General features: G+C 37.3%; 1 protein-coding gene across 1 annotated transcript in view; it reads right to left on the bottom strand.

Annotated features, from left to right (window-relative positions):
* COL25A1 (collagen type XXV alpha 1 chain) overlaps positions 1 to 25,500 on the bottom strand; it is a 130,671-nt gene that overhangs the window by 54,563 nt on the left and 50,608 nt on the right. The window contains exons 7-11 of the mRNA XM_085546631.1: positions 24,571 to 24,678; positions 20,831 to 20,866; positions 12,192 to 12,218; positions 10,221 to 10,265; positions 935 to 988 (exon numbers count right to left, since the gene is read on the bottom strand). Coding sequence (XP_085402757.1) covers positions 935 to 988; positions 10,221 to 10,265; positions 12,192 to 12,218; positions 20,831 to 20,866; positions 24,571 to 24,678 — 270 coding nt within the window. The remainder of the gene's footprint in view (positions 1 to 934; positions 989 to 10,220; positions 10,266 to 12,191; positions 12,219 to 20,830; positions 20,867 to 24,570; positions 24,679 to 25,500) is intronic.

Genomic DNA, 25,500 nt, shown 5'->3' with positions numbered 1-25,500 from the left:
AGCATGACCCTGACAACTCATCTCTGTGTTTCTGGCTCAGAAATGCACTCTACCTCATCTTTACCCCTTCTGATGGCTGGCAGTCGCTAGGCAACTCGAAGATTACAGTTGTGCATATGAATTAAGCATTAAGTGCCACAATTTGGCTTCTTCTGTATACGAAATAAGGAAAGGACATGCTCCCAAATGGTGTGTTTTCATCCCTGATGGACAAGCAGCCAGTCAGTAAATGTAAAGAGCCTGCCCTGTGTGTCTGTCAGCAGCAGTGTGATGCACAGAATCAGCTGAGGAGCACATGTGCACCAAAGATACGCTCACAGCTGATGGGATTAGAATTCAACATTACCCATTCCAAGAGGCCCCCCGATCACATCACTATTGGGCTTTCTTTTATACGGAGTTATAAGTTTTTCTTCTATTCCACTCATTCAATAATATCAAAACAGCAGAAAAACAATCATTTAACAATAAAATAAATGCAAAGAGACACTCAGATACATCAAATACAGGCCCAGACACATTCTTAGTGCAGTCTGTTGCTGACTTCCATAATAGCAGCTCAAGACTTAACCCTGATATTCATCAAAGAATTGACCACAGTAGTTCTTGAAAAGAAGCCTGAAACACATTGTAAAGAGCATAAACAAAGCCCTTCTGAAAAGGTCTCCATATTCCCAAACACTTGCAGGCATATTACAGTCACTTGGCAATGGACGCGTATGCGTCAGTGCCACTGACTGGAATTATATATGCACAGCAGAAGATAATGCTTCTTTATGGTGCAATGTGTAAAGCCTCTGACAGCGCTGATTGCTAGAGAGAGCAGATCACTAAAAGCTAGTCAGAACATAAACACTGCCTGGAAAGAGCAACTGTAATCTATATGCACACACGTACCATGTGCTTTTGTTTTTAATCCATACCCAGTACCAACCTTAAGCCCTGCTGCTCCCTTCTCCCCCGCTACACCAGGCAAACCAGGTTCTCCCTAAGAACACAAAGAAAGATGCAGTTAGCAAAGACACGATTAAATATATATTAACACTATTTCACTGTCTTATATTAAGCAGACTAAATCTAATTTAATCTCCTATACAGATAAGGAATAAGGCGCTGGAAACGATGCATGTGTGAAGCTAAACAGAAAACAGAACTGAGACTTATGATTCTGAAAAGTAGTCTTTCCAGCAAGGCTAGCATTACTTCCCTCCTTTCTACAACTTAGAAATACTGCAAGAAAGGCTTATCATAAACAGCTTTGACATTTCTGCTTCTGGTCTCCTAAGGAAGACTGACAGTGATGAAAAATGAAAAGGGTTCATTCCAGAAACAGAAGAGTTTGGAAGAGATAGCGCTTTAATTTTTCAAATATACCTTGCTTGTCAGTTTTACACACTTCAGTACCAGTAGCTAAAAATTAGATTTAAAAGACTTCAAAAACTCCAGCATAACATTAAAGATCCAAAATTGGGGTTATTTTAATACATAGCAGATATATTGTTCCACAGCTTAAAGAGTAGCAAGTAATTTTCATAAGTCGGTTAACAAATGATAATTACTTGGAAGCTTCTTTTTGCTGTTAACTTTATAAAATAAGAAACAAATACTACAACAACAAAATCTTAATGATATTTCCTGGTGTTTATTTCCCAGATGTATTGAAAAAAATGCAGGCATTATTTGCGAGACAAGATATATCAATGGCTACACTTTACTGGTAAACAACCAGGGTTGACGGCTGAGTAAAACCTTAAGTGGAAGTATGCCTCAGTTTCACAACAAATATGCACATTCTTTTGTAACCCTTACCTACACTAAGGCACTGCACCTCAGGGGTGGGAAAGCATGTTAAAGCAGCATCCAAAAGAACAGACACTTTAAATAAGTTCATCAATAAGCCTTTTAGCTACATAAATGTAGGAGAATGCTTACAAGTTCAATACAATAGTATTAGTAGTACAGTAATGAAATGAGAAAATTCAGAAACTCAGTGGATATTTTTATATAGGATTGAAACTCAGTAGACAGGATGAACCAAGTTTCTGCTCTAAGTTACAGAAGAATTGAGATAAAAGCTTACTCCAAATGCAACAGATTTTTTCCAGCACTCCAAAAAATCCTTCCAGTAAGAAAGATCTTTTTATTACTTATAGAGTCATATTTGAATCACAGATACATGAACTTGATTCTCCAGTAAGGTTCAAATCTAGTTCTGAGTTAACAGAATATACAGTACCTTACTGTCACCAACTATGGGACTATTTCAAAACACAGAACAAAACCGTCGAGGTTCTTATAAAACTCTAGTGAGTTATTCTGCACGCCAAAGAGTTAGGCGCTATTAGACTCACAGGGAATTACAAAGCTATTTGAGTCAGCCCTTTTTCAAGGCTCCTTTGTATTGTAGTAGATTGAAGGCTGATATAGTAGCACAGGCATTTGATATATGAGCAGTCAGGATTTGAAGCTGTTGGAGATTAGGCATAAGCATCCTAAAGGATTGACCTAAAAGACACTTGGAGAAACCTGCCAGTTGACAAAATGAAGCAGAAGGGACTGATGGATATGCACTTGTTTTTCTTCATCCCACACCCCAAACAAGTTTGTTTCTGTCTCCTTCAATTTAAAACAGCTGCAGTTGGCTGACACTTTAAGGGGCTTAAATCAGTAATCAAAGGGTCAAAGTTTCAAGCTTGCACTTTCCTACCAAGTTTACATATCCAAGTAATGCATACAGAGAACTACTATTAGGATGACGAAAAATGATAATAAAAACTGAAAAAAGTTGAAAAATGAAAAAAGTTGCCTTACTTTCTTTGGGAAAAAAAAAGTGAAAACCTCGGGCTGTTATATCTTTATAGTAAATCATTATTTCTACCAACTGTCCTGTTTCTGGCCTTATATGAGACTTCCCTAAGTCCATCAAACTAAATGCTTCTATCACTGGAAGTACTAGCCAGAGACATTATCACACCAGGTATTAGATCTTGGAAGGGGAAAAAATGAAGGCAAACCTACAAGGAAATCACAGAGAAGACCTTGCACCTTTGTGCTTTTGAAGTCATTATTCTCCTGTTTCTAAAGGTCTATACAGAGGGACAGTATAAAACCAGTTTCACTTCTTTAGAACCTGATTTCATCATTGATACAAGCAGGGAACAGTAAGATGAAATATATCTTTACAGCACATAACCTATCCTACGTATTACCCCTGGAAAACCCCTGTTTACCAGGAGTCAAGCTGGCTTTATATGTTAAGTATTCTATGAAAGCCTAAATTAAAAAAAAAAAAAAAAAAAAAAAAAATGATTAAACAAAAGCCACAATCAACCCATAAATTAAAAAAAAAATAAATAAATTTGACCTTAATAAACAGAACAAAGCCCCAAGAGACCTCCCATCAGCTAGGAAACTCCAAAAGTAGCCACAAACTGAAACAGCAGCAAACATTTTGGAGGAAAGTAGATGGATAGCTTTCCTGCTGTACACTAATCTTATTTTTTGCCATGAGATTAAGTTAAAATATTCCTGTTAAGAAGTATGGTTAATTATTTTCCTTCCTTTTATTCACTTGTTTTTTTGTTTGTTTGTATTTTTGTTTAATTAAAGCATATGTTAAAACTAAAGAATGCCGTGTATGTTCATTTCACTCCCACAGGTTACTGTTTGGGAAATTAATTGCTGCACTTTTGGCTGAGGACAGTTACGCTGCTGTTCAAGGAGAGATGCAAGCAAGGGAAAACTGGACATTCAGGAACACCACCTCATGCATCAACTGCAATTAGACTGCCTTTAAACTTGGCAAGGTCTCAGAAGCTATAAAACTATATTCTTCATCTCATGTATTTGTACATTCACCAGGCCACAGTTAATGGCTTCTCGACTCATATTGCAGTTTCTCTTTAACAGCATTGACAGCAAAGGTGTTATGCTGCAGAAACAATTGCCTTCTGCACATCATTTAGCTTTCAAATCAAGTCAGCATATTTTTCTTCTTCCCCATTTAAGGAGTGATTTTGTCTGTAGCACATCAAAGTTTAGGTCATAGCTTATTTTTCTGCAGTCAGGACATCCTGAAAAACAATCACTCGAGGACAGGCATCACTAAAACAAAACATGTCCTAAAACTTTCTACTGCCTATGTAAAAGTATGACATATTATTACAATTAGAATGATACCAACGGCCACCAGTACACCCTCAAATAAGAGTTGCAAGGCCCAAAGAATTTGTGTGAAAATGTCCTCAGAGGATTCTTTTGAAACTCTTTCCCTACAAAGACAGACTATAGGAAAGATACTGTGGGCAGGTTGGACATATGTAACTATAATCCATAAAGATTTTACTGTACTCATAAGTCTACTGCAGAAAAGGACACCACTACCACTAGAAGCTTTTAAGCATGTAAGTCCCCACTTATTCTCTATGACCATCTGAAGTTATTTAGGTCCAGTCTGATGAATTCAGAAATGGTCTCGGAATGATGGAAATAAAAATTTCAAGCAAATGTGCTATTGTCCTGTCATTCACCCAGAACAATGCTGCTAAATTCAGAATGACTGTAGTACTCCCGTAATCCATTTGTTGACAGGAGAGGCTTAAAATGAATTGGAAAACAGACTATCACATCAGCAAACTGATGTCAAAGCATGACTCAAAATGTTATGAAGAAAGGTACCATCAACTATTCAGGGTCCTTCTGATCATTTCTAGAAAGGTCTTCAGTGAAACGCCTTGATAACAAGAAATGTTTTGATATTTCTTCCAATTAATTTCAACTACAAGAGCAAACAAAATGCCAACATGTCAAGAAGAATAAACTCAAACCAGCCACTTGGTTCAGGAGTTTCAGGTAGTTCAAAGAGCAACACTGGACAGCAGAGCAGAGTGCCTTGATTCAAGTCTTGGTCCTCTTGTTCCTCTATTACCCAGGACTGCATTAACACTGAAAGACTAGCGCTATCTTTTCTGCATTAGTTTGGGTAAAACACATCCTTTGGTACCCTGCCCAATGAACTGAATCTGAATTTGATCAGTGCAGAGCACTGCTTGGGCTCAGCTGACAATTTGATAAAAAGCTGTCAATATGAATGCATAAAACCTACTTTAGACCAGTTTTGAAAATGTATCGGCCACTAGAGTATGTATTGAAGGAGTTCAGGCTGTTGAAATCATACCTCTCCCCTAAATAGAGCGATCTGTGCCCTTGAGGTATGTACCTCTACGTCCAGAATTAAGCAGCTAAAAATAACATGGCTGGAGGCCCTGGCTTTTCTTGTTTCTAACAGAAAAACAGCCTGGAGGCTGCTGTTCTGAAATAAGTTTGGTTTCGGTGGGATTCATAACTCCATCTACACCAGCTGGTTGATATCCAACTCACCCTGAGAAGAAAGCCTGTCAGTACTGCTATATTTTCCAGTCACTAGAATGCAATCAGTTGTAAGGATAAGGAAATACAAGAGGCCCCCAAACTAAATTCAATCTAATTTTACTCTAAAATACATAAACAAGGACAGAGGGGAAAAAAGTAGTTTCTCAGACATGTTACTGTGATTTCCATTTCAAATCAGGCTTGAATTATTTCCTTTCAACTTGCTTTTCACCCTCCTCAAAAGAAACTTAACGTTGTTTGTTTAAGAACTGGAAAGCTCTCCTGGCCCACTCACCAGCTGAAATTAAGTGGAAAGTCTTCAACAGGACTCAGCTGGCCTGCAAACCTGTCTGAGAATCTGTGAACTACGTTCAATGATGTTTCCTTCCTCTACATTTCTTTATTTGAAATAAATGTTAGTACACACATACCCTTTATTTCTCCAAAGAGACGTGGTAATACTACTTTTGAAACACGTCCGACATAGTACAGTATGGGGAATATCGATGGGGAAATACATATGAATTAGAGTAATAATATGCATGAGAAAAGCAGTAAGAAATATGCACGCCCAGACTCTATGGCGACTAACAAGGAAGGGAGATTTTTTCGAGGTTTATCAAACTGCTATTGTCAAACTACTGGAACAATTTAAAATGAAATGACCTGTCCTGACCACCAATCAATTCTCAATACATCCTTACAAAACAATAAAAACAACTCGTACATAAGAAAAAAAAGCAGTGAAGAGGTTTCTGTTCACCCAGTGACAACACTCTCTCTGACTTCAAGAATTACTAGGTGGAGCTACTTCCCAGTTATTCTTCTCAACAAGATAAGCAGAATGTGGCTACAGTTTCCTAAACGCAGAAACAAACAGGGAATGTAAACATCCTTTCAAGACTACCGGTAATATTTCATAGGATTTGGCCTGAAAGAAAAAAACACATGTGAAACTACGACAATACATTTGCTACTATGAAATCTATTAGTTAACAGTCCTGCAAAAACAGGTGGGTTGTGTAAAATTACACTTTAATATTTAGAGATTGTCTAAGAAAAGTGGTTCATATGTTAAGGGATTAGAAAATCATTCTAAGTGTACTCAGAATTTATGATCTAATTTCCAAACCAACTGGTCAGACTTGTCAATCATCTCTTATTTTCCACTTTTTCAATTAAAGAAGAGTTGAAGGGAAAGAAAAATTGCAGGCATGTATATGATGGAGGTGACCTAGGTGAATTATTCAAGTGCTTGTGGAGGGGTAAAAGTTAATTCACTGCTGACATTCATCAGTCGAAAGATATTCAGTGCTCAGATGAGGAACGCGTTCACATACAATTTTAAGCATGTACTTAGAGTTCTACATTTTAAACTAAGAAAAAAAAGTAATGTGGATCTTCATGTGCTGCACATGCTGCTGTTGAACAGAATGAGTTCACTGATTAAAAGGCTACCAAGACAGTATAACTTTTTTTTAAAGCTATGTATCTTCTTAAAAGGAGATGCATCACACATTCAAGTTGAGTTGAACTGTCCTGCAAATCAGCATCAATCTCCATGAGTAAAGCCAGGAGTGCCAGCAGTCAGCACACAGTACTGGCCAACCTAAATGTATATAGAATCCTAAAAAGGCTGTACACAGATGTCTGACACTGAAATTATTACACTGGTTGTCATTCAGCTGTATCTTACGAGAAACATTGCACTAAGAATCAGCTTTTATTGTCCATCATGAAAAAATGGACCTTTCGGTAGCAAAATATTAGCCCAGGAATCCTAGGCTGCACAAAACTTACTAATACTACCTTAAGATAAATATTGCTTCAGCTTAGATTTATTTCTACCATTATTTTAAAGCAAACAGATCTTATTTTTTAAGAGAGACTTCAACATTCAACTTTCATCTGCTTATACTCTACTTTCTATCTGCTTATATAATGCATTTTCTGCATATACTGTAATGCTTACAAGTCAAAATTAGATACCAATTGTAAAACACCCAAATCTGACTACACTTTGTACTTGTCTGTCCAGTTTTTGTGCTGATATCTAGATTTAGTTTAGTAATTAATTTTTTTCTTAAAAATCAGAAGTAGTCCATCTACACTAAATAATTACATTATTTACATATACATTATGTATTACTTTATAAGGGGTGACAGTTGTAGATGCCATAAATAGAATATAATAAACATAAAAACATCCAAATGTTTGAATTAGGGTTTTATGTGTGTGTGTTTGTTTGTTTTTTAATGCAATGTAAAGTTGGTAAACAGCTGTTAAATGAGCGTTTGAATTTTTGCTTTAGGAAGACAATTTCAGATTTGTTTCCTTCCCCGTTAAACATGACTGCAATTCAATCTATGTGGTCTCCATAAGCAAATGTACAATCACCTAATCCATCTAAAAAAACCCCAAATCTAAGTCTTCCAAAACTACACTTTAATAACTAGACAACATTTTTATGTATGGCACATCTGAGTCACCTCACTGACATACACTTCTCTGCTCACATAGGTGAAGATTTCTGGACAGACATTATGTGATGATACATACATGAAACACCTTGATAAAAAATGAATCACCACTTCTACTCAATGTGTTTGCAACTCTTCTCTCATTGTTCCGCACACGCAAAGTCATGCTATAAAATGTGGTCCTGCATTCACATTTTGTTTACATAAATTACTTGAACTCCATACATCAATACCATCTGTGTTTGCACATACTTTCTATCATTCATGTTAGAATTAAATGGAGTCAGTAAATGAGAAGGGAAAATCTCAGGGCTTAATACGAATTTGTCTTGTAAAGTAATTTTCTTCATTTATCGTGTTATATATGCCTAGTTTCAAACTTATTTTTAATGTCGTTCACAGTAGCCATAATGTTCTGAATATAAACATTGAAAAATAATAGATTCATAGCACAATTTCCATCACTATGGTGAAATTACTCATAATTACATCATTTCCTCTAGCCGCTGTTAAAATGCAGGTTGTATATTACAACAATAGAAGCTTACTGTTAGGAAAGAACAATTTAAATTGAATTATTTAAAAAAAACCTAGTGCCTTGTTCTCAAGGGCTCTTGGAGAGGGAGACAGAAGAAGGGACTGTATGAAGGCTGCTCCAAAAGTGATGCCTCCTATTTTATTTTGTTGGCCTACTACATCAGAGGTGGATGTTGGCAGATGGCAGCAGAGGCTGAACCTTCTCACCAATATTCCATCCCATGTTATTGCCACGTGACAGATGGCAGAAGAGGGGCAGTCTAACAGAATGGATGGTATCTGGCATGGAAGTGTGTACGAAGCAGAAGTGTGTCACTGTATTCCTCCATGCAGAGAAAAATGACCAGGGAACTCTGTAAGAAACTCAATACCGGCTTCAGTGCATTGAAAGCAATGGTAGCAGTATGGGAATATCACAAAGTCTGTGCCAGGTGGATTCCATAAATGTTCACATGGGAACAGAAAGAACACCATATGCAAGCTTGACAGGACCTACTGAACCAGTATGAGGCTGAAGATGACAGTTTCCTGGATTGCATCATTACCAGAGAGGGGACATAGTGTCACCACTGTAAGCTAGAGTCAAAACAGCTATCCATGGTGAGACACAAATTCCCAATATAAGTGAAGACACAGTCCTCAGCAGGTGAAGTGATGTGCTTGGGATAGGAAAGGGGTTGAAGTTTGAACTTCCACAGTGAAACTAAAGACGACAACAACCCTTCTCTTGCCATACAATAAATACCAGGCTGTATTCCATTGTGAAGTCTGTGGAGCATGTTGCTCATCTTGTCTGAACTGTCCTGCCATACCATGTCACTGCCACTGTCAAATAGTGGATCATCTCCCGTTATGCAGATTTGTATGAGAGCAGCATGCAGGCTCTCGTTCATTGTTGGCCAAAACATAGCTAATGGTGGTGACTGTGCTGAAAAATAGTGTTTTGTAGCTGAGAATGTGCTCTATCAAATAGTGTTGTTGTGCACTTCATATTCGTTACAGTTTCCACGGAGGCATTACTTTCTGAGCACCCCATATGTAATATGGTCTCTGTACACTATCACCAATTACTCCTCAAATACAGTGAACATGCTAAACTATAATTTTCCTTTTGGTATTCCCTGCAAGTGCTTTTCAAGTTCACTATTAATGTTAGTGCTTATGAGAACAACAGATGGATAATGGTGTCTGCAGCCAGGGAGGGATATTATTTAAAAACTTCACCATACAGCTTTGCCAACAAAACTTAGCAGGGCTTTGAAACAGCCCTGCTGCTCTTTATGAATCCCTGTCCCGGACTAGGAGTCAGCTTAGTGAAACATAACACTGACCTGACTGAGTTACTGTCTCCTCCCAGTTGCACTCAAGACTATTTCTTTTTTAATAATTTCTCTGTATTTTCATTCCCAACTTTGATTTTATATTATTCTCTACCTGCTTTTCCAGACTAATTATTCTTTATATTTGGCTTGTATTACCAATGTGTTGCCACTGTACAAACACATGAACGTGACCACCTGCATCATGGAACTGAGTTAACAGAAATTAAACCAAAATAAGCTGTAGAAAAAGTGTAGTTGATAAGAACACTGAATAAACTCATACACCACTACCACTTACATGGATGTTTATCAGTCAACACCAAATCACTGACTAAAACTAGAAAACAACGAATTCAGAGCACAAATCAGATTTTATAGTCTCTTCCCTGAGACTGACTTGAAATTAGAACCTTGGATGTTCTTCTGCAAACTGCTCATGTGAATGAGCCTTGAGTTGCTTTAATCAGTGACACAAATAACTGCTATGTTGACAGAGTCAAGTGAACTCACCATTTGCCCATCTTTCCCAGGAACACCAGGCACTCCAACAGAACCCTGGTGGGAAACAGACGGCAGTGTTTAGCAAATTAAACAAGTCGTGAAAACTCTCACCTCTTAATACAGTACCTAAGAAAGACAGGGAATGTTGGCATATTCTAAGTGCAATAAAATCTTCAAAAACTAATTTCTATTGAAGTTGAACCTTCTTTACAGATGACTATTTATATTAATCATAAATGTTCTTATGTTGTACATTCTCACGCTCTTACCATGTATGTTTTATTGACTGTTCCACAGGATAGCCTCTTTCAGAAAGAAGCCTCAAGTTGGTGGTAACTTTGTTATGAAGGCTTTGTAAAACATGTAAGGATTAAAAAGTAATTCCATTTAATGCTTTGGATAAATTTTGAGTTTGTTCTGACACAGTCTAACATAGCACCTAACACAGCACCTGAACAAAATCATTAAAACTTCAAATGCTTTCAAGCATCTGAAATGGAGGGATGCTCCAAGCCCAATAACTATCAGGGTCAATATAAAAGGTCTTAAGGGATAATCCGCAATAGTTCAGCCTGACAGCACAAATTACCAATGCCCTTTTATAGAATATTTTTGTTTTCCATTAATAAACATCTGAACAGGTTTGCTGGATGCACAGTCATGAATGCTAGCCACTTTTGTCTAGTTTTTCCAGAAACTTGTAAGAAAAGCTCAAGAGGGCATTATGACATCAGTCTGAATAAACTACCCTTCTTGTAACAGTTAATCTTCCCAGGGACAGTCTCATACAGCTGCTGACTTTTCTTATGAAACATGAGATATCAGAAAGTCTAAATAAAATTGATTCTACTATACCCTTAACCAATAAATGTTTATCATATATTCAAAAGCTCACCAGAACACAAATTTTATTGATGTTGTACATATAAAATACCTCACTATGCTATTTCCTGGTGAGTAATGCTCACTTCAGAATGAGATGAGTTTACGATGTCACGTTCTTGCACTGCTAAACATGAAAGGTAGCCTTCTCCATCAGCTTGTGAATTGTACAGCTCACAGCAAAATCCCATGGATTTATATGCTCTGGGTTGTTACATACTAACAGTCTTTTGTTTCTTCAAGAAATTAATTTTTAACAGATGAAAGCAAACCTTTCACTTTAAATACTATTTCAAAAGAAGAAAAAGAGGTGACAACTTTGCCACAAATATTAACGCTACTTATTCCTTTCCCTTCTTTTTCTCTTTATACAAATTAAGCCTGCTCCAATTAGATATCTTCCATTACACTTCTTATCTTTTGAAATCAGTCTTAAAATGACCTGCCTCGGTGGTGTGTGGGTGGATGCTGGAATGGTGCCACTTACTAGCTGTTATTGCTAATATAGCTAGGACTGTTATAATGGTGCAATTCCATAAATCCAAAGCTCACTCCATCAGACTGAGGCAGTCAGCTTTAATGAGTACAAATAATGCTGAAAGCATATATAGGAAGTCAGATCTCTGGTTACCAAAGGAACAGGAAGACAACAGCAGACCACCTCAATACAGCCAACCAAGAACCATTTATCAGCAACACCTATATCTTTTGTTTCTGTTGGTCAATTTTTTAGTCATATGGCATTGATCTACTTGACAAAGGACATGCATTCAATCAGAAATTCTATCTCTCCATCTTTCACAATGTTTCACCTTCAGTTTCATAGCTATACCAGTACATGAATAAGAAAATTATAGCGACCTTTTCACCTGAAAGTTAAGCAGACAGATTAAAAACATTCTGCCCTGAATTGCTTGAACTTCCTATGATGGGGGAAATGAGAAACCTCATGTCTAACGTTGCATGACTACATTTTGCAAAAATAGAGTTCAGCATCTAAATAAACAGATTCAATGTGATGTGCAGTAGCTAATTCCATTCACCTTTTCCACTTACAGTTTGGAACCAGGAGGTACAATGGTATTGTTTATACTATACCTTTTGTCCTGGAGGCCCTTGAGGTCCCTGCAAAGAGAAATAAAATGTAATTACTCTAGCTAAGTTAAACTTGAATGTCCAATTAAAACTGTCCTATTGTGTAAGTATTCAGATACTGGACTGAAACCAGCAGAAATTTTTTGCACCAACAAAAAGTAAAATATTTTACAGAAAACGCACATTGGATCTTCTATCTTTTGGAACAGATTTAACTTTTAAGTAGAAGAATTCAAACTTCCCCCTTTCTAACATTTTCTATTCCATCCCATCTACTTCTTCAAATACCAACAAATCTGTCAGCATTAAAAAAGTGTTTCTTCTTCTGATACCATCTAACAATCAGTCATGGTCCACAGTAATTTTCCTGCTTGGCAGTAAGTTTTCTGCAAAAACCTGGTTTATGCTAGTAAGTTTTTGCTCTGTTTTGAGAGAGAGGAGAATTAGCCTCTCCATACTTTCTAGCTCATTAAAGGTATTGAAATTTTTAAATACAGTTTAACTAACACATGATTTGTGCCATCAGCCACAAGTAACATAAAATATTTCAGAAACCTTTAAGAATGCTCTTGGTAAGAAATTGCCCAGCATTTTGCCCTTATGATCGGAGAATTCAGGAATACCTAAATCCAGGAAAAGGTTGACTGCTTTATGTTTTAAAGAAGTGAGTCTCACTGATATTAGTTGGACCCATTTCTCACCTGGCATCTCTGAAGCACCCAGTTGGTTTGTAGCCAAAGCAAAGAGGGGAGGCAGCAGGGAAACAGAGCAGCCAAACATGTATTTGACAGTCTGTTTTTATTAAAGCCAGATCACATTCAGTACAGTTAGCTACTCTTTTCCATATGTTCCTACTGGAGGTGCTCGTTTAGTTTGCGAGTGCCGATACAAATTCAAAAGAGATTAATTCTGACTGTATCAAGTTGAAAAACAAAAAGCCAGAATGAGAGAATCCAACTTGTTGTAATGTTTGAAAAGATAAAAGAAGAACTGATGTCAGAACAGGAATTATTCAGGATTTCATCTTGAACAATAGGATCGCTGCTTCAAAATGTTGGGCCAATTTTGTGTTTAAGATAGTGTGTGAATATAGGTTAAATCTTCCTTTTTTGGTAGATGCAGGTGGTATTGGAATGTTGCACTGATATAACCTTAAACTGGTAACAGAGAAAAGCTCCACTGCTTGTAATTCCTGGTACTGGTTCCACTGAAGTGAATGAAAGTCTTTTAGTTTTAAGCATGTATTTGCATGTATAGACTGAGGACCAAAACTTACAAAAGTACAAATCAGTGTTGCTCCTTGAAACTTTTGCCTGATTATCTTAGAAAAATGAGGGTCTTGCAAGCATCTCTCTTATTCAAAGGGACAGATTTTACAAATAGAAAACCAACTGCAAGATACAGAGTAACAGATTTACTTTCTTTTCTTTAAAAGGATGTGAAAATAACCAAGCACTCAGATCTGATGATAATTAGAGCAGTGAATAGAGTGATCACCTGCTTTTTCTGACTGGAGAAAAACCCCACCAGTCAGCTGCATTTCAGTAAACTGCTATTTAAATCTCTTTTTTCAGTAAGTGCCTGAATTCTAAGATTTACCTGAGGATGAGAACACCTGTAGCTGTGACTATGATAAATGAACAGCCTATTACCTGAACACTGCTTGTAAGCAGTCTCTCCAAGAATACCGAAGAAGGGGAAGAAGAAAAATAAATGAAAAAAAGAAAAAAATCAATAGGATGTTGCTAGGTGAGAGTGGCTAACTGGGGAAGGAACTGAACCACGGATATAACACATTCTATTTAAACAATTTTTTTCCCTTTCTTTTACAAAATGAAGGAAGTTTCTTCCAGTGCCTCACAGCATGGCAAACGATGACCCAGGAATCTTCCCCTTCTCCAAGGAATATACAGGTTTGGCTAACACCTTAAAAACTCCAAGAAATTCACTCTCAAACTACAGTTTTCCTCTATCACCATTACCAAAATAATCTCCAAATATCCAGGCCCTGGGCATTATTTATCTTTTGACTTTTAACACACTAAAACAGTTTTACTATTTTAGCCTCCATCAATAAGCCAGAACAACTGAAGACTAATTCATATTTCATATCTGTCAATTTTATGTGCATGGAATAAATGCTGACTCTTTAGTTTCTAACTACATAAGAAGCTAAACAAAATTTTTTGGACACATTCAGCTAAACCAAAATATCATTTGGAAGCCTGCAAAACAAAGCTACTATCTGAAGGTAAAATAGCTACTCGGATATTAGGAATATCCCCCAAAGTAAACTGTGAAATGTGTTGCTCTTCTGAGCACTTCTGCGTCTGGAGTCTGAAGCTGTCAATTTGTGGGATGGATATGATTCAAGATATTGCAGATGTCTCCAGAAAAATCTCTTTCCTTAGAATTTTCCCTTCACTGCTGCCACAATTCCAGCTCCTCCAGAGGGCTTACTGTGTAAGAAAGTATTTGCACAGAAGAAAAATCTTGTCTTCACCGCACTTTTAGAATGGATGATTCAGAGAAGCACATTAGGCACTCATCATCAGTTATTTTAAACAATGAGTAGTTTTCCATTTCTGGTACTTAAACCTTTACTCAGACTGGAAGTTTCTCTCATGTCTCATGACCATTGAGCTATTAAACCACCTGATGACCAGCAGTCTTCAACAATACAGCTACCTTCAGCAAGCTAACTTCAATTAAAAGCTTATAAAATGACACAATTTACAACTATTTCTTATTCTGTAAGTACTCAGAATGTACCATACAGATATAATTGATAACTTCTAGAGAATCCAAGTAGAAAATGGGAAATGCATTATGATCATATGTTGGTTTTTCTCCCCTCAGCATTCAATTGATCTGAGGAGAGCGCTATGTACATGAAAACTCATGTCACTGATGTGTTTAAAGTAACTAATTAGAATCTTTGAAAATCAACTTTCTTTTTTTTCTTTTTTTTTTTTTTTTCTCATGCATTCACTGAGAAACTTTAACTGAGCTGGCTGAAAATTTTGGTTGACAGAGTTGTCCAGAACAGGAAGATAACTAAAAATAATAAAAACCACTTTAAATCTCTATTATTTCAGATATCCTGAACACTTCTTACAATAATTTTCAACCTTGCGTAATTGACAAGCAATGACGCAGATTTATGGAAGTAAATTCTCATCTACTTAATTTCTCAATTTAAGGGTGGAAAAAGCAATTGTGTTGCTCCAAAGAAACTCAATTACAATTCTTATGTCTCTGGAGATGGAGCACTGCCTGATATGTACTTAAGCACCTGGAAAAACTGGGCATCCAAGGATAAAAGAAAAAAAGTTTTTAAGTGTTCAATGAAACAAAGGGATTTCCACTATGAATACCATTCTTCAGCCACTATTCTCTGAAATCAAGGGATCTACAGAGCTTCTTTCTTATCAAGTATCAGCTGGATCAGGCGACTTCGCTAACAACTACTTGAAATTAAAAGAAAAGAAAAAAGAAAAACAACTGAAAAGGTTGACACAAATGTCAAAGCAAATTCACTGAGTCCAGAATTCTTTCTAGACATCCCTTCTTATATTGCAGCTTTCCTTTTAAAGTTACTTTGCTGCTCGTGCTTCAGCAAACTACAAAATAAGAAATAATTCTGCTCTGCAAATGTTAAAGCTGCAGTTCAAAGACAGTAATTCAGAGTGTGATACCTCAGAAACAGCCTCCCTGGGCATTTTAATTTTCAGCTTCAAGTAGCTCACTTTAACATTTAAAGAAATGTATGAAATAGAAAGCTTGGAGTATCTTCCATTTGCAGGTCAGGTCTGTGGTAGATGTAATGACTTGTTCTGTGGGGTGTTAGATGTCAAGGTCAGCAAGCACAAACACCAAATGAAAATGCTTAACAAAAATATCATGAGAAAGTAAAAGTTTTGGTATACTGAAGAAATTATAAACCAAAATACATCACAATAGTGCAATATGTTCACATTGAAACTCTCATTCCAAGGCCTTGGTAAACAAACAAACAAACAAACAAACACCACCAAAAACTCTTTACTTTTTAGTTTTTTAATCTTTCATACTACCTTTTTAAAGTAAAAACTCCTCGTAATAGAAGACCTTTAGAAGGTACCATACCTGTATTTTTATGGGACAAAGGAGTTAATGAAGCTGTACTCGAGAATGCATATTTCCTCATTGGTACTATAGGAATCATGAAATACTTCCTTATTTCCACAAAGCTGAAGATGAAGAATTTAGGAAGGGAACTTAAAATAACAAAGGTACGTGAAGAGGAAAAGCACAGGTTTTATTAGCAGTACTCATCTGCATTTCTGAGGAGCCTCTATTTTGCCTGTTGTCCTCATTTGCTGCGTGGAACAGGCATACAATGTAATTCTGAAAACGTGTTCTTGCATGGCTGAGGAGTGTTTCATAAAGATTGTGATGCCTGGAGTACTAGCATAGAAGTGTAAAATGCTTTAGCATTGATGAATTGCCTATGTTTAAAAAAGACTGGCTAAGAAAACAGATCAACTATGATAGAAATTAATATAAATTCTCATTAAGCAGTGGTCCCATGTGCTATCTTAATTGATTAAAACTGCAGCCAAAGCTATTAATCAGTGCTCAGGCAGGGCTCCTCATTGTCATCTTCTTGGTCATCTCTGACATCCCAGACAACTGTCACTGAAGTACAGAGATTACAAAATCCTAAAGACAGTTTTTCCTGATAAGTTAAGGCCAATGAATCTGTATTGGGGAAAAGAAAAAAAACCAGTATGTGCTGTGGGATGTGCAGACTGAGATTTTTCGATAGTTTTTGGTAAACTTTTGCAGCTAAACAGCTTGGGAACCACACTTTCTAAAACTGACTGTGAACATGCCACCAGAATGAAATAAACAAGGCTGCTGCAGAACTCCGGCCACTGATAACAAATTCGCAATTAGTAATTTCCCAGAGGAACTACGAAGATTCACACCAGCTGAAGATCTGTCCTTGGTTGCTGGCCTGAGAGGCTGAGCTGAAGCCAGCAGCACTTTCCAGCCATTTCTGACTGACCCTTGGTGATTTTTCTTGTTTGTTTGTTTTTTTTTTTAACCTCAGAGGAAAAAGGCATATTAATTCATTTTAAAGATGTGAGGTTTTATAGATTTAATTGCAAAGTTATGCCCTTTCACTGTCTTTCAAGTATATGATAGTATCCTTTGGAAGAAAGTTCTTATTCTGAATAACTAGTAAGACCACTGTCTTTTTTCTTTTTTTCTTTTCCTTGAACAGATGCCCAGCAAGACTGTAAAAGCACAAAACTGCTAGTTTAGAAAACGATACATCTTAACTGGAGGGAATTGTGTTTTAGTTAATCATTATGGTATAGATTTCTTTAGCAAGGGACATCTCTACCTGAATTCTTCGTTTGTTCTAGACATCCTGTTTATGCAAAACATCTGTAAAACTACTTAGGCATCTTTAAAGCCAGTTTCTGGAGAAAAAAATAGATATATTATTCAGAGACAAGAAGCAGTTGACTCGTCCAATTGACCAATTTTCCAAGGAGCTGAAATGATGGCAAATTTTGATCCTCCAAGCTTCTATGGCTATGCACTGGTTTAGAATAAAAGCACCAAAAACATTTTGAAAACAAAACAAAAACAAAGCTGAACTCAAACAAGAGAACTCATTGTCATTTTCTCTGTCTGGTCCAAGCAAACCTCTCCCTCTACCCAAGAGGGAGAAAAGTCCTGAATTGTTGCCACTGCTCTCTCACACACATCTAAAACATGATTTTTTTTTTTCTTCACTGACAAGGAACTTCAATAAAATTTGAGGAAAATATGGAAGCAGAGTCTTGGTGCAAATTGTTGCATCTTTACTAGTGCTCCTAGATTTCCTATTTCACTGAGCAATAAGAACATGGACGTTCTAACTCTAAATGCATTAAAATGATTTCAACTTTCTGAGAGTCAAGTCACACATTGCTTGAGTAGGTCACAAACTACTCAAGATATGTACTAGGTTTGTGTTACATTCTGAGACACAAGCTGGAAAGCACACTGTTATCTCATTATCTACCATCTTTCACTCCTCAAGGGTCATACTCCACTCCTTGTAAAAAGACAAAACAGAAAACTAAGTAATTTCAAGCTGTGTCACTGTTGGTTCCAAGGTTAAAACTGAATTTACCAGCTCTAGTAACATTCTCTGCATTCACCTAGAAATACTAAGGCTGGACATGGGCATAAATCACTTTTGTAAGGAAAAAGCTTCTATCCCACTGTTATAATCTAGATGTCAGGCCTGCAGTTCTTTGCTTGAATAGTATCACGCTATTTAAAGCTGCTGAGATAGTGATCCTTTAGAATACAAATAGCCTTCAGTTTCCACCAACCTCAATAAGTACACTGGAAATTTAGGGATTGTTTCAGGGCGACTGGTGCTGTCCTTGCCTGTATCTTGCCTCTATCCAGAAGAAGAACCAGAGGCCAACCAGAGGCCATGCTCCAGTGCTTGGCTACTTCCTGGAAAAGCTCTTGGACATGTGGACAAGTTGGAAAATTCAATACTCCCCCCAGCAGGTGGGCTTTCAGGAGGTTAGGACTAGTAGTGCCTTATGGAACCCATCTACCTAGAGATCCTTCTTCACACGAAGAAATAACTTGGTCTTCAGAAACAGTGGGAAACACAGACTACTCTTTACATAAGAGTTAATGTAGAAGCCCCTTCATGGTTGAGAATTCAAATAAAATTACAGCAGAAAAGATGAAAGGATAACAAAGAAAAAGAATTGCAGGTAGGTTTGTGTTCCCCAAGAAAATATCTGTTTTTCTTTGGCATCACAGTTCTGCAGTATGACTATTTGAAAATCAGCTACTTGTGCAGTAGTGCCTCAAATTTCAATACTGAAGAGATATTCATGCAGAAATGTATGATGGAAGATATTGAAGGAAACCAGACAACACCTGTATAGATAGCTTCAGCACTTTCCACAAGGAAGACAACATGGAAATCTGTATTGGTGCAACGTGTATGTCAAAGTAACCAAGAAAAATGAAAATAATATGTCTCTCTGATAACCTGACCTTTTCCTGATCTACATATAACCTGATCTTTTCTTGATCTACGTATAAACTCAACACTGAAGCCATCACACTGGCTTTTAGACCAGGCATTTGGAGCTGGAAATTTAAATAGTCTGGGTTTTTTTTGTTTTTTTTTTTTTCCCCTCTAGCTTACAGTTGCTGACACGATTTTTAAAATACCCTTTTTTTCTATTTAAACACACCTGCACTCAGAGAAACAAAAAGTTCTGTAGCAGTTCCTTATTTCTCATGTGCAGTGAAAATCTCCTGAATACAGCAATAGACTCTTTTGTTTTAAAGACCCTTAGGGATTCTGTGACCCTGATGATCTGGTCTTGAACAGAAGAAAGACACTGCTGCAGAATCTGAGTAAGTGGGGTCCAGAGGGCAAATAAGAGATTACAATCAAAATAAACAAACCAAAAAAGAAAATGCCCTTCCCAACTATTATACATGTTATTAACAATAAGTCCTCATAAAACAAAAAGGATAGAACAACAATGAACACAAATGTGCTAAAACACTAGGTAGTACCTTTAGGAGATGCAATTTTAGTTCTGTTAAATTTTTATCTCGAAAGGAGAAGCTACAAAAAATTTAGTTTCCTGATCAAAGAAGATGCTTCGGAATCTCAATCTTTTCTCTCTCTTATGAAAGACTTTGGATTTTGTCAGTCCAAAATGTTTTGCAAATTGTCAATGTAAAGCATCATCACATCTCTTTAAAACTTTATAAATTCAAATAGCTACTAATCATATTGATGCTGATTGCTGAGCATATAATTTTCCTCCTCAGAAGCATTCAGAAATCAAAAGCACATGCCATGGGCTACAATTATGTCACTTTTCATAAAAAATAAGAACGACCATGAGTATTTAGGGAAATCTTAAGGGAAAAACTGTTTCACAGTTCTGGAACCACATGACAAGCAGAAACCTCTGATGCTTTACCCCGTGTCTGAAGCTGATTTACAACCAGTGGAGCTTCAATTTGCTTCCAAATGAAAAGGGCTAATTAGATTTTGTTGCAACAGAACACATCAACTCCCATATCAGAGTATTTGTAAAAAGTGCATTCATTTGGCTTCTACATTCTCCCACACACAATGAAAAGAAAACCCTCAGGAGATAATATTCTGAGAGTTTCTGTATGCTGCGCAACATCTTCACTGTTCCATCAGGCAAAGGGCCAGAACAATTGCTGAGATTTCGGCCTTTTAAACAAGTAGATGGCTGCTGTGCTGCTCCACAGTCTCAGTGTGGAAACAGCTCAACTTCAGATGTAGCATTAAGTGGAGGCCATGAGTCAGGCACACCTGACATGGCAGTTTTTCCTTGCTGTGCCCTTATACTTCTGCAGCCTTAAAGGAGAAGCTGGCCTTATATTACTAGCAACTGTATATTTGTATAAAATTCTATTTTTCTCTAGCATTTTCTTTGCAAATGAGACTTCAAGTAGTCAGTGACAAAGGAGGGCTGGGAAATACAGTTAGCAAGCTTTCTGGAATTCCACAGTTTAAGAAGCATGTTGAAGTGTGTTACAGTTTCTTAGCAAATTGGAAGAGTACTTACTGCCAACCCTTGTTCACCTGGCTTTCCTGGCTCACCCTAAAAAAAAAAAAAAAAAAGTGAATAATTTGAGTAGCATGTCCTGAATTCATTTCCTTACTTAATAACAATCTCTTTAAAAATTCCATTATTTAACAGGTATAGCAGCTGACTACACACTAAATACACACACACACACATATATGTATTTCCTTTTTAAAGTAATAGATCAAATCACAGACTTTACTATTTCACAATCTTTTAATGATGCAGTTCTCCAGGCAAAAGTTAAGCACCGGTATCCTGACTCTCAGCCCTTTGGTTCCAATCATAACATTCCACTTCAGTCAGTGGTGCTAAAGAACCCAGATAGAGGTTCTTTCACACATGTGCTGAATCACTGTTTACATATTCCAGAATTAGTGTTCTGTGTCATCACCTCAGTCAGCAGGCATAACTTACTAATTATCATATTACATATACCCACGAACAGTGACATTTTGAAGCTATGCAGTAATTGTTCATCTGTTAAATACCTGGATTGGTTTTCAAAATGGTATCCCTTCATTTTCCCAATTAATTCTCGTTGTGGGCACAGGTTTACATGAAGTGAGGAGCTAGCTTCACTTCTCTCTTCTTAAATGAATGTATTCAACTGACATTTGAGACAGTAAAATGGATGTCATACCACATGGGCTGTCCATGTGCTGTTGGATCAGCACAGCTGCAGGATCATCTTTATCAGATTTATCATAAAAGAAAACCTGTCACAAACCGATGGGAACTGTTTTGATGCTACTGATCTTGGCAACTCAACAGAACCAGAACTGCATCTCTAGGTAGCTGTGCTTTCAGATGCACAAATGTAGCATATGCAAGCACCAAAAAAAAACAAAACTAAACAAAAAAAGAAACAGGGAAAGAGAAACCACACAGGCAGGGGTTTCAGACAGCAAATTATTCAAGCTTGTTGAACTTCTCAGCTTTCTTTGTAGCCTTGCTTACTTTTGTATACAACGATCTCACCTAATCACATAGGCATCAATATATGCCTATAAATGTTGGGAAGCATTATCTCCATGCTGAAATAATTTCAAAACTTTGTAACATTATCTACTGCTTTATTACCAGCAAAAATAAAGAAAGTATTTTTCCTTGTGTTTCTTTTTTGAGACTTCAAACTTTCAAAGTGCTGGTGTATGTGTGGCAGGAAAGCTATGATGGGGGAAGCATAAACTGTAGGTCTTTTTGCTCATTTGGAAGGCAAGCGTGTTCAGATTCCACGAGGTTTTTCTACTGACACCCAAAAAAAGGCTTAGCAGAAGGCTGCAAAATCTTTTCTTATGATCTAGTTCTTCCTTGGTTCCTGTCAGACCTTCCAATAGGCCTAACAGCATTTCCCTCACATTTCTACCTTCTCAGCTCTAAAGACTTTCTGTCCCAGAAACAAACATTTCCTCATCTCTAAAAACTTAGAGACACCTAAGTGTCTGGAACAAGATGCACACTTCTGGCATGTGATGCAACAACAGCACAGATGGAGATCTGTGGGCACAGATAGAGATGTTAGCACACAGACTGTTCCTCAAAACAACTATGCAGAGGAAGAGAAGTAATGATGGCTGCTAGAGTTGTTCAGCTGGGCCCTGTTTTCTTGAGTGTGTGAGGTTCTCAGGATGCACAGCAAGCATATGGGCATGGGGGAACACAACGGCCAAAACATTTTCTTGCAGTTCTGGTGATTATAAGTACCTTGCTTAAAAGGAAATGAAAGCTTGCTTAAGGAAATGACTGCCTTACAATGGAGGCAGGTCATAGCAAGGACTAACTCTTTCAGTTGTAATGCTACAGCGTTCCTATTTGTAATGCAGTATAACTATTATTTTGCTGTTTCTCTCTTCCACACAAGCCTTTTAAAGATACAAAGCTGGGACAAGTTTTCCTCTTGATGCAGGACACTGAGAAGGAGAAGGATGGTAGCAATAGTCAGCAATCCAGTTTGATTTTATCTGATTCTGAAGCTGTACCACAAATTGATTCTCCACAATGCTATGGGGCTTAAGATAAACACAGCTAAACAAAAAGAAACAAAAAACAAACCTATAAAAAGAAACACTCTCTCACCATCTAAAGTCAAAAAATCACTACAGAACTGTTACAAAATGGAATGACCTAATTGCACAAAATGCATTACTTCTGTCATGAGAAACACTATTGTTCCCTTTGCTAAGCAGCAAAAAAACCCAAGCAATTCAGTCAGACTGTGACCAGCAACAATGCTGACTCTTCTTGCCTCTTGCATGTGAATTATAAAAATGATTGCAAGACCATTAAAACTCTTGCAGTCAGAAATTGGTTGTGGTTTCAGTCTTACCCTCTCTATATCAATCCAGAAGCAACTCTGAACAGAGTTAAATTTACCACATTAGAAGACTAACAAGAAATCAGTAGATGGCCAAAGAAAGACATACAATGAAAAGCGGCAGATTTTCAGTGTCACTTCATAACCTTGTGCTAGAAGTTATCAGCCCAGTGCTGGATAACAACAGGCCTCAATTAGAATCATAGAATCATTAAGTTAGGAAAAGATCACCAAGATCATCTCACCTAACTGAACTGCCCACTTATCACCAATACCACAAATTAACCCTCAGTGCTACAACTCCGCGTTTCTTGAACATTTCCAGGGATGGTTATCATGATGTTACACACTTGATACACATAGTGCATAGTCCACACAATTTCAAATTAGACAATCTGAAATATGGCTAAAATAGGAGCTTAGGTATTTTCTTTCATGGTTTTGCAGTGAAATTTTATGCCTTTCTCTCCTGGCCTACATAATGAGCTACGCTTTCTCTCTGACAAAGCTGTTTCTTTTTCCAGAGATGTCTTCACCTTGCTAGTTCCTTATGCATCCTCTCAGCTGTGATCTTTACTTGTGATGGGTGTGGGGATGTGTTTACCAGATCTGTGCATTTGACATTTCAGTTGTCAAGTGTACTGCCTGTGATTCAGCTTCCGCACTGACACTGCAGTGGAATTCATGATGAACAGTAAGATACTTCTTTCAAAAAGAAAAACATTTTAAAAAGGAGTATTAAAGAGGTTACAAATGATAGAGTAATGAATATACTCATATTTTGCAAAAACAAAACAGAAAAACAACTACCTGCATTTACGCATCTTTTAATGAAGGGTTTAATATCACATTACAAAATGCCAAAGGCTGTGGGTCTGATCCTCCATCTAAAACATTAATCAATGTTTTGAATTCTGTTTATGGATCTAATGAAATACAGGGGATGAGTGGAAGAGAACTGTACTGTTAGCGTTGTGTAGAAATGGCAGAATCTCACTCCAAAATTGATCATACTTTAAGCAGCATTTAGAAGTTTATTATTTTGATTTCATAATTTGAGGCTAAATCATTAGAAAGTGAGAAGCCAAGCTAGCCTATGCAATGGCATCTCAAATTCGGCTTTAGCTTAAAGTCTGAGTGGGAACATTCGCTACTTCTCACACAGAACAACTCTGAAACCTTAGAATGTGTGGGGAAAACTGTCAGGGGTGAGAAGCAAGAAACCTAGGTGTTACTCTTGGCCCTGCTATGAACTTGCTTCTGCATGTGGCAGAAGCACTTCAGGTGCACTGTGAAATTTGTCTGTGGTTTAGCTTCCACGTGTCTTACTTGCCATTCTTACCTCACAAACCACCTATGGCTGTTACATACTTGACAAGAATTTGGATACCAACAGACTCACCGGAACGCCAGGCATCCCTCGAGGACCATCTTTGCCAGTATCTCCTGGGGGACCTCTGGGTCCTGGTGGCCCTGGAGGCCCAGGGGGTCCAGCTTGTCCTTGGTCCCCCTACCACAACAAAAAAAAACATCATTAGAAGTTCGCTTTACAGGCATCAACCATACAAAAATACAGTTTCCCAGAAAGAACGCAAGACAACTTTAAAGAAGCTACCATGAGCTAAACACTGACATCTTTGCTCCTTACAGCAAAGGCTGCACTTGGCCTTAAAGACCAACAGGTTGTACCTGTCCAGTGCAATCAGCCACAGAGCAGAAGGCTGAAATTGTAAACAGCTTGTTCTACCACAAGACAAGAATTAGAATTTGGGGTAGCTTTGCAATATTTGACTCCTGCAGTTTTCCATAGAGAGTAACCTTTTTCAATAAGCAGCTCTTCATTTCATGATTGGGGTATAATCATGACAAAGCTGAGGATTATAAAAAAAAAAAAGTCATGTTGCCAGAATTAGACAGTTTGCCTGGCAACATTCCAAGCCCATCAATGTTATGTGGACAGACTTCAAAAATGAGCATGGAAAGTAACTGCTTTTCCACCAAGACATACAGAATTTTGCATCTGTTTAGGTGAGCTCTTTCAGAGTGATAATTAGACAAATCCCCTAATGATTTAGGCTTACTAATTTGGAAAAGAAAGTTGCCAAAACATACAGCTTTGACAAAACACCAGAAATGGTGCTCAACTTATTTGATTTCCAGTATAGCGCTGCAAACCATTAAAAATGCTAACTGCAACTTAAATGTGAACCATTTAGCACAGCTACCCATAGTATTTAAACATTAATTTAATTAACGATTGCTTAGTTATTGAACTTTCAAATAAGCAACTTGTTATAAGAAGGCTTTTGTCAAAAAAGGTACAGCAGAGAGT

The sequence above is a fragment of the Coturnix japonica genome, chromosome 4, assembly GCF_054131305.1.
Source record: "Coturnix japonica strain WE chromosome 4, WE-NBRP24, whole genome shotgun sequence".
NCBI classification, from domain to species: Eukaryota; Metazoa; Chordata; class Aves; order Galliformes; family Phasianidae; genus Coturnix; species Coturnix japonica.
The sequence above is the reverse complement of the archived record's forward strand: the minus strand, read 5'-3'. Positions and strand labels throughout refer to the sequence as shown.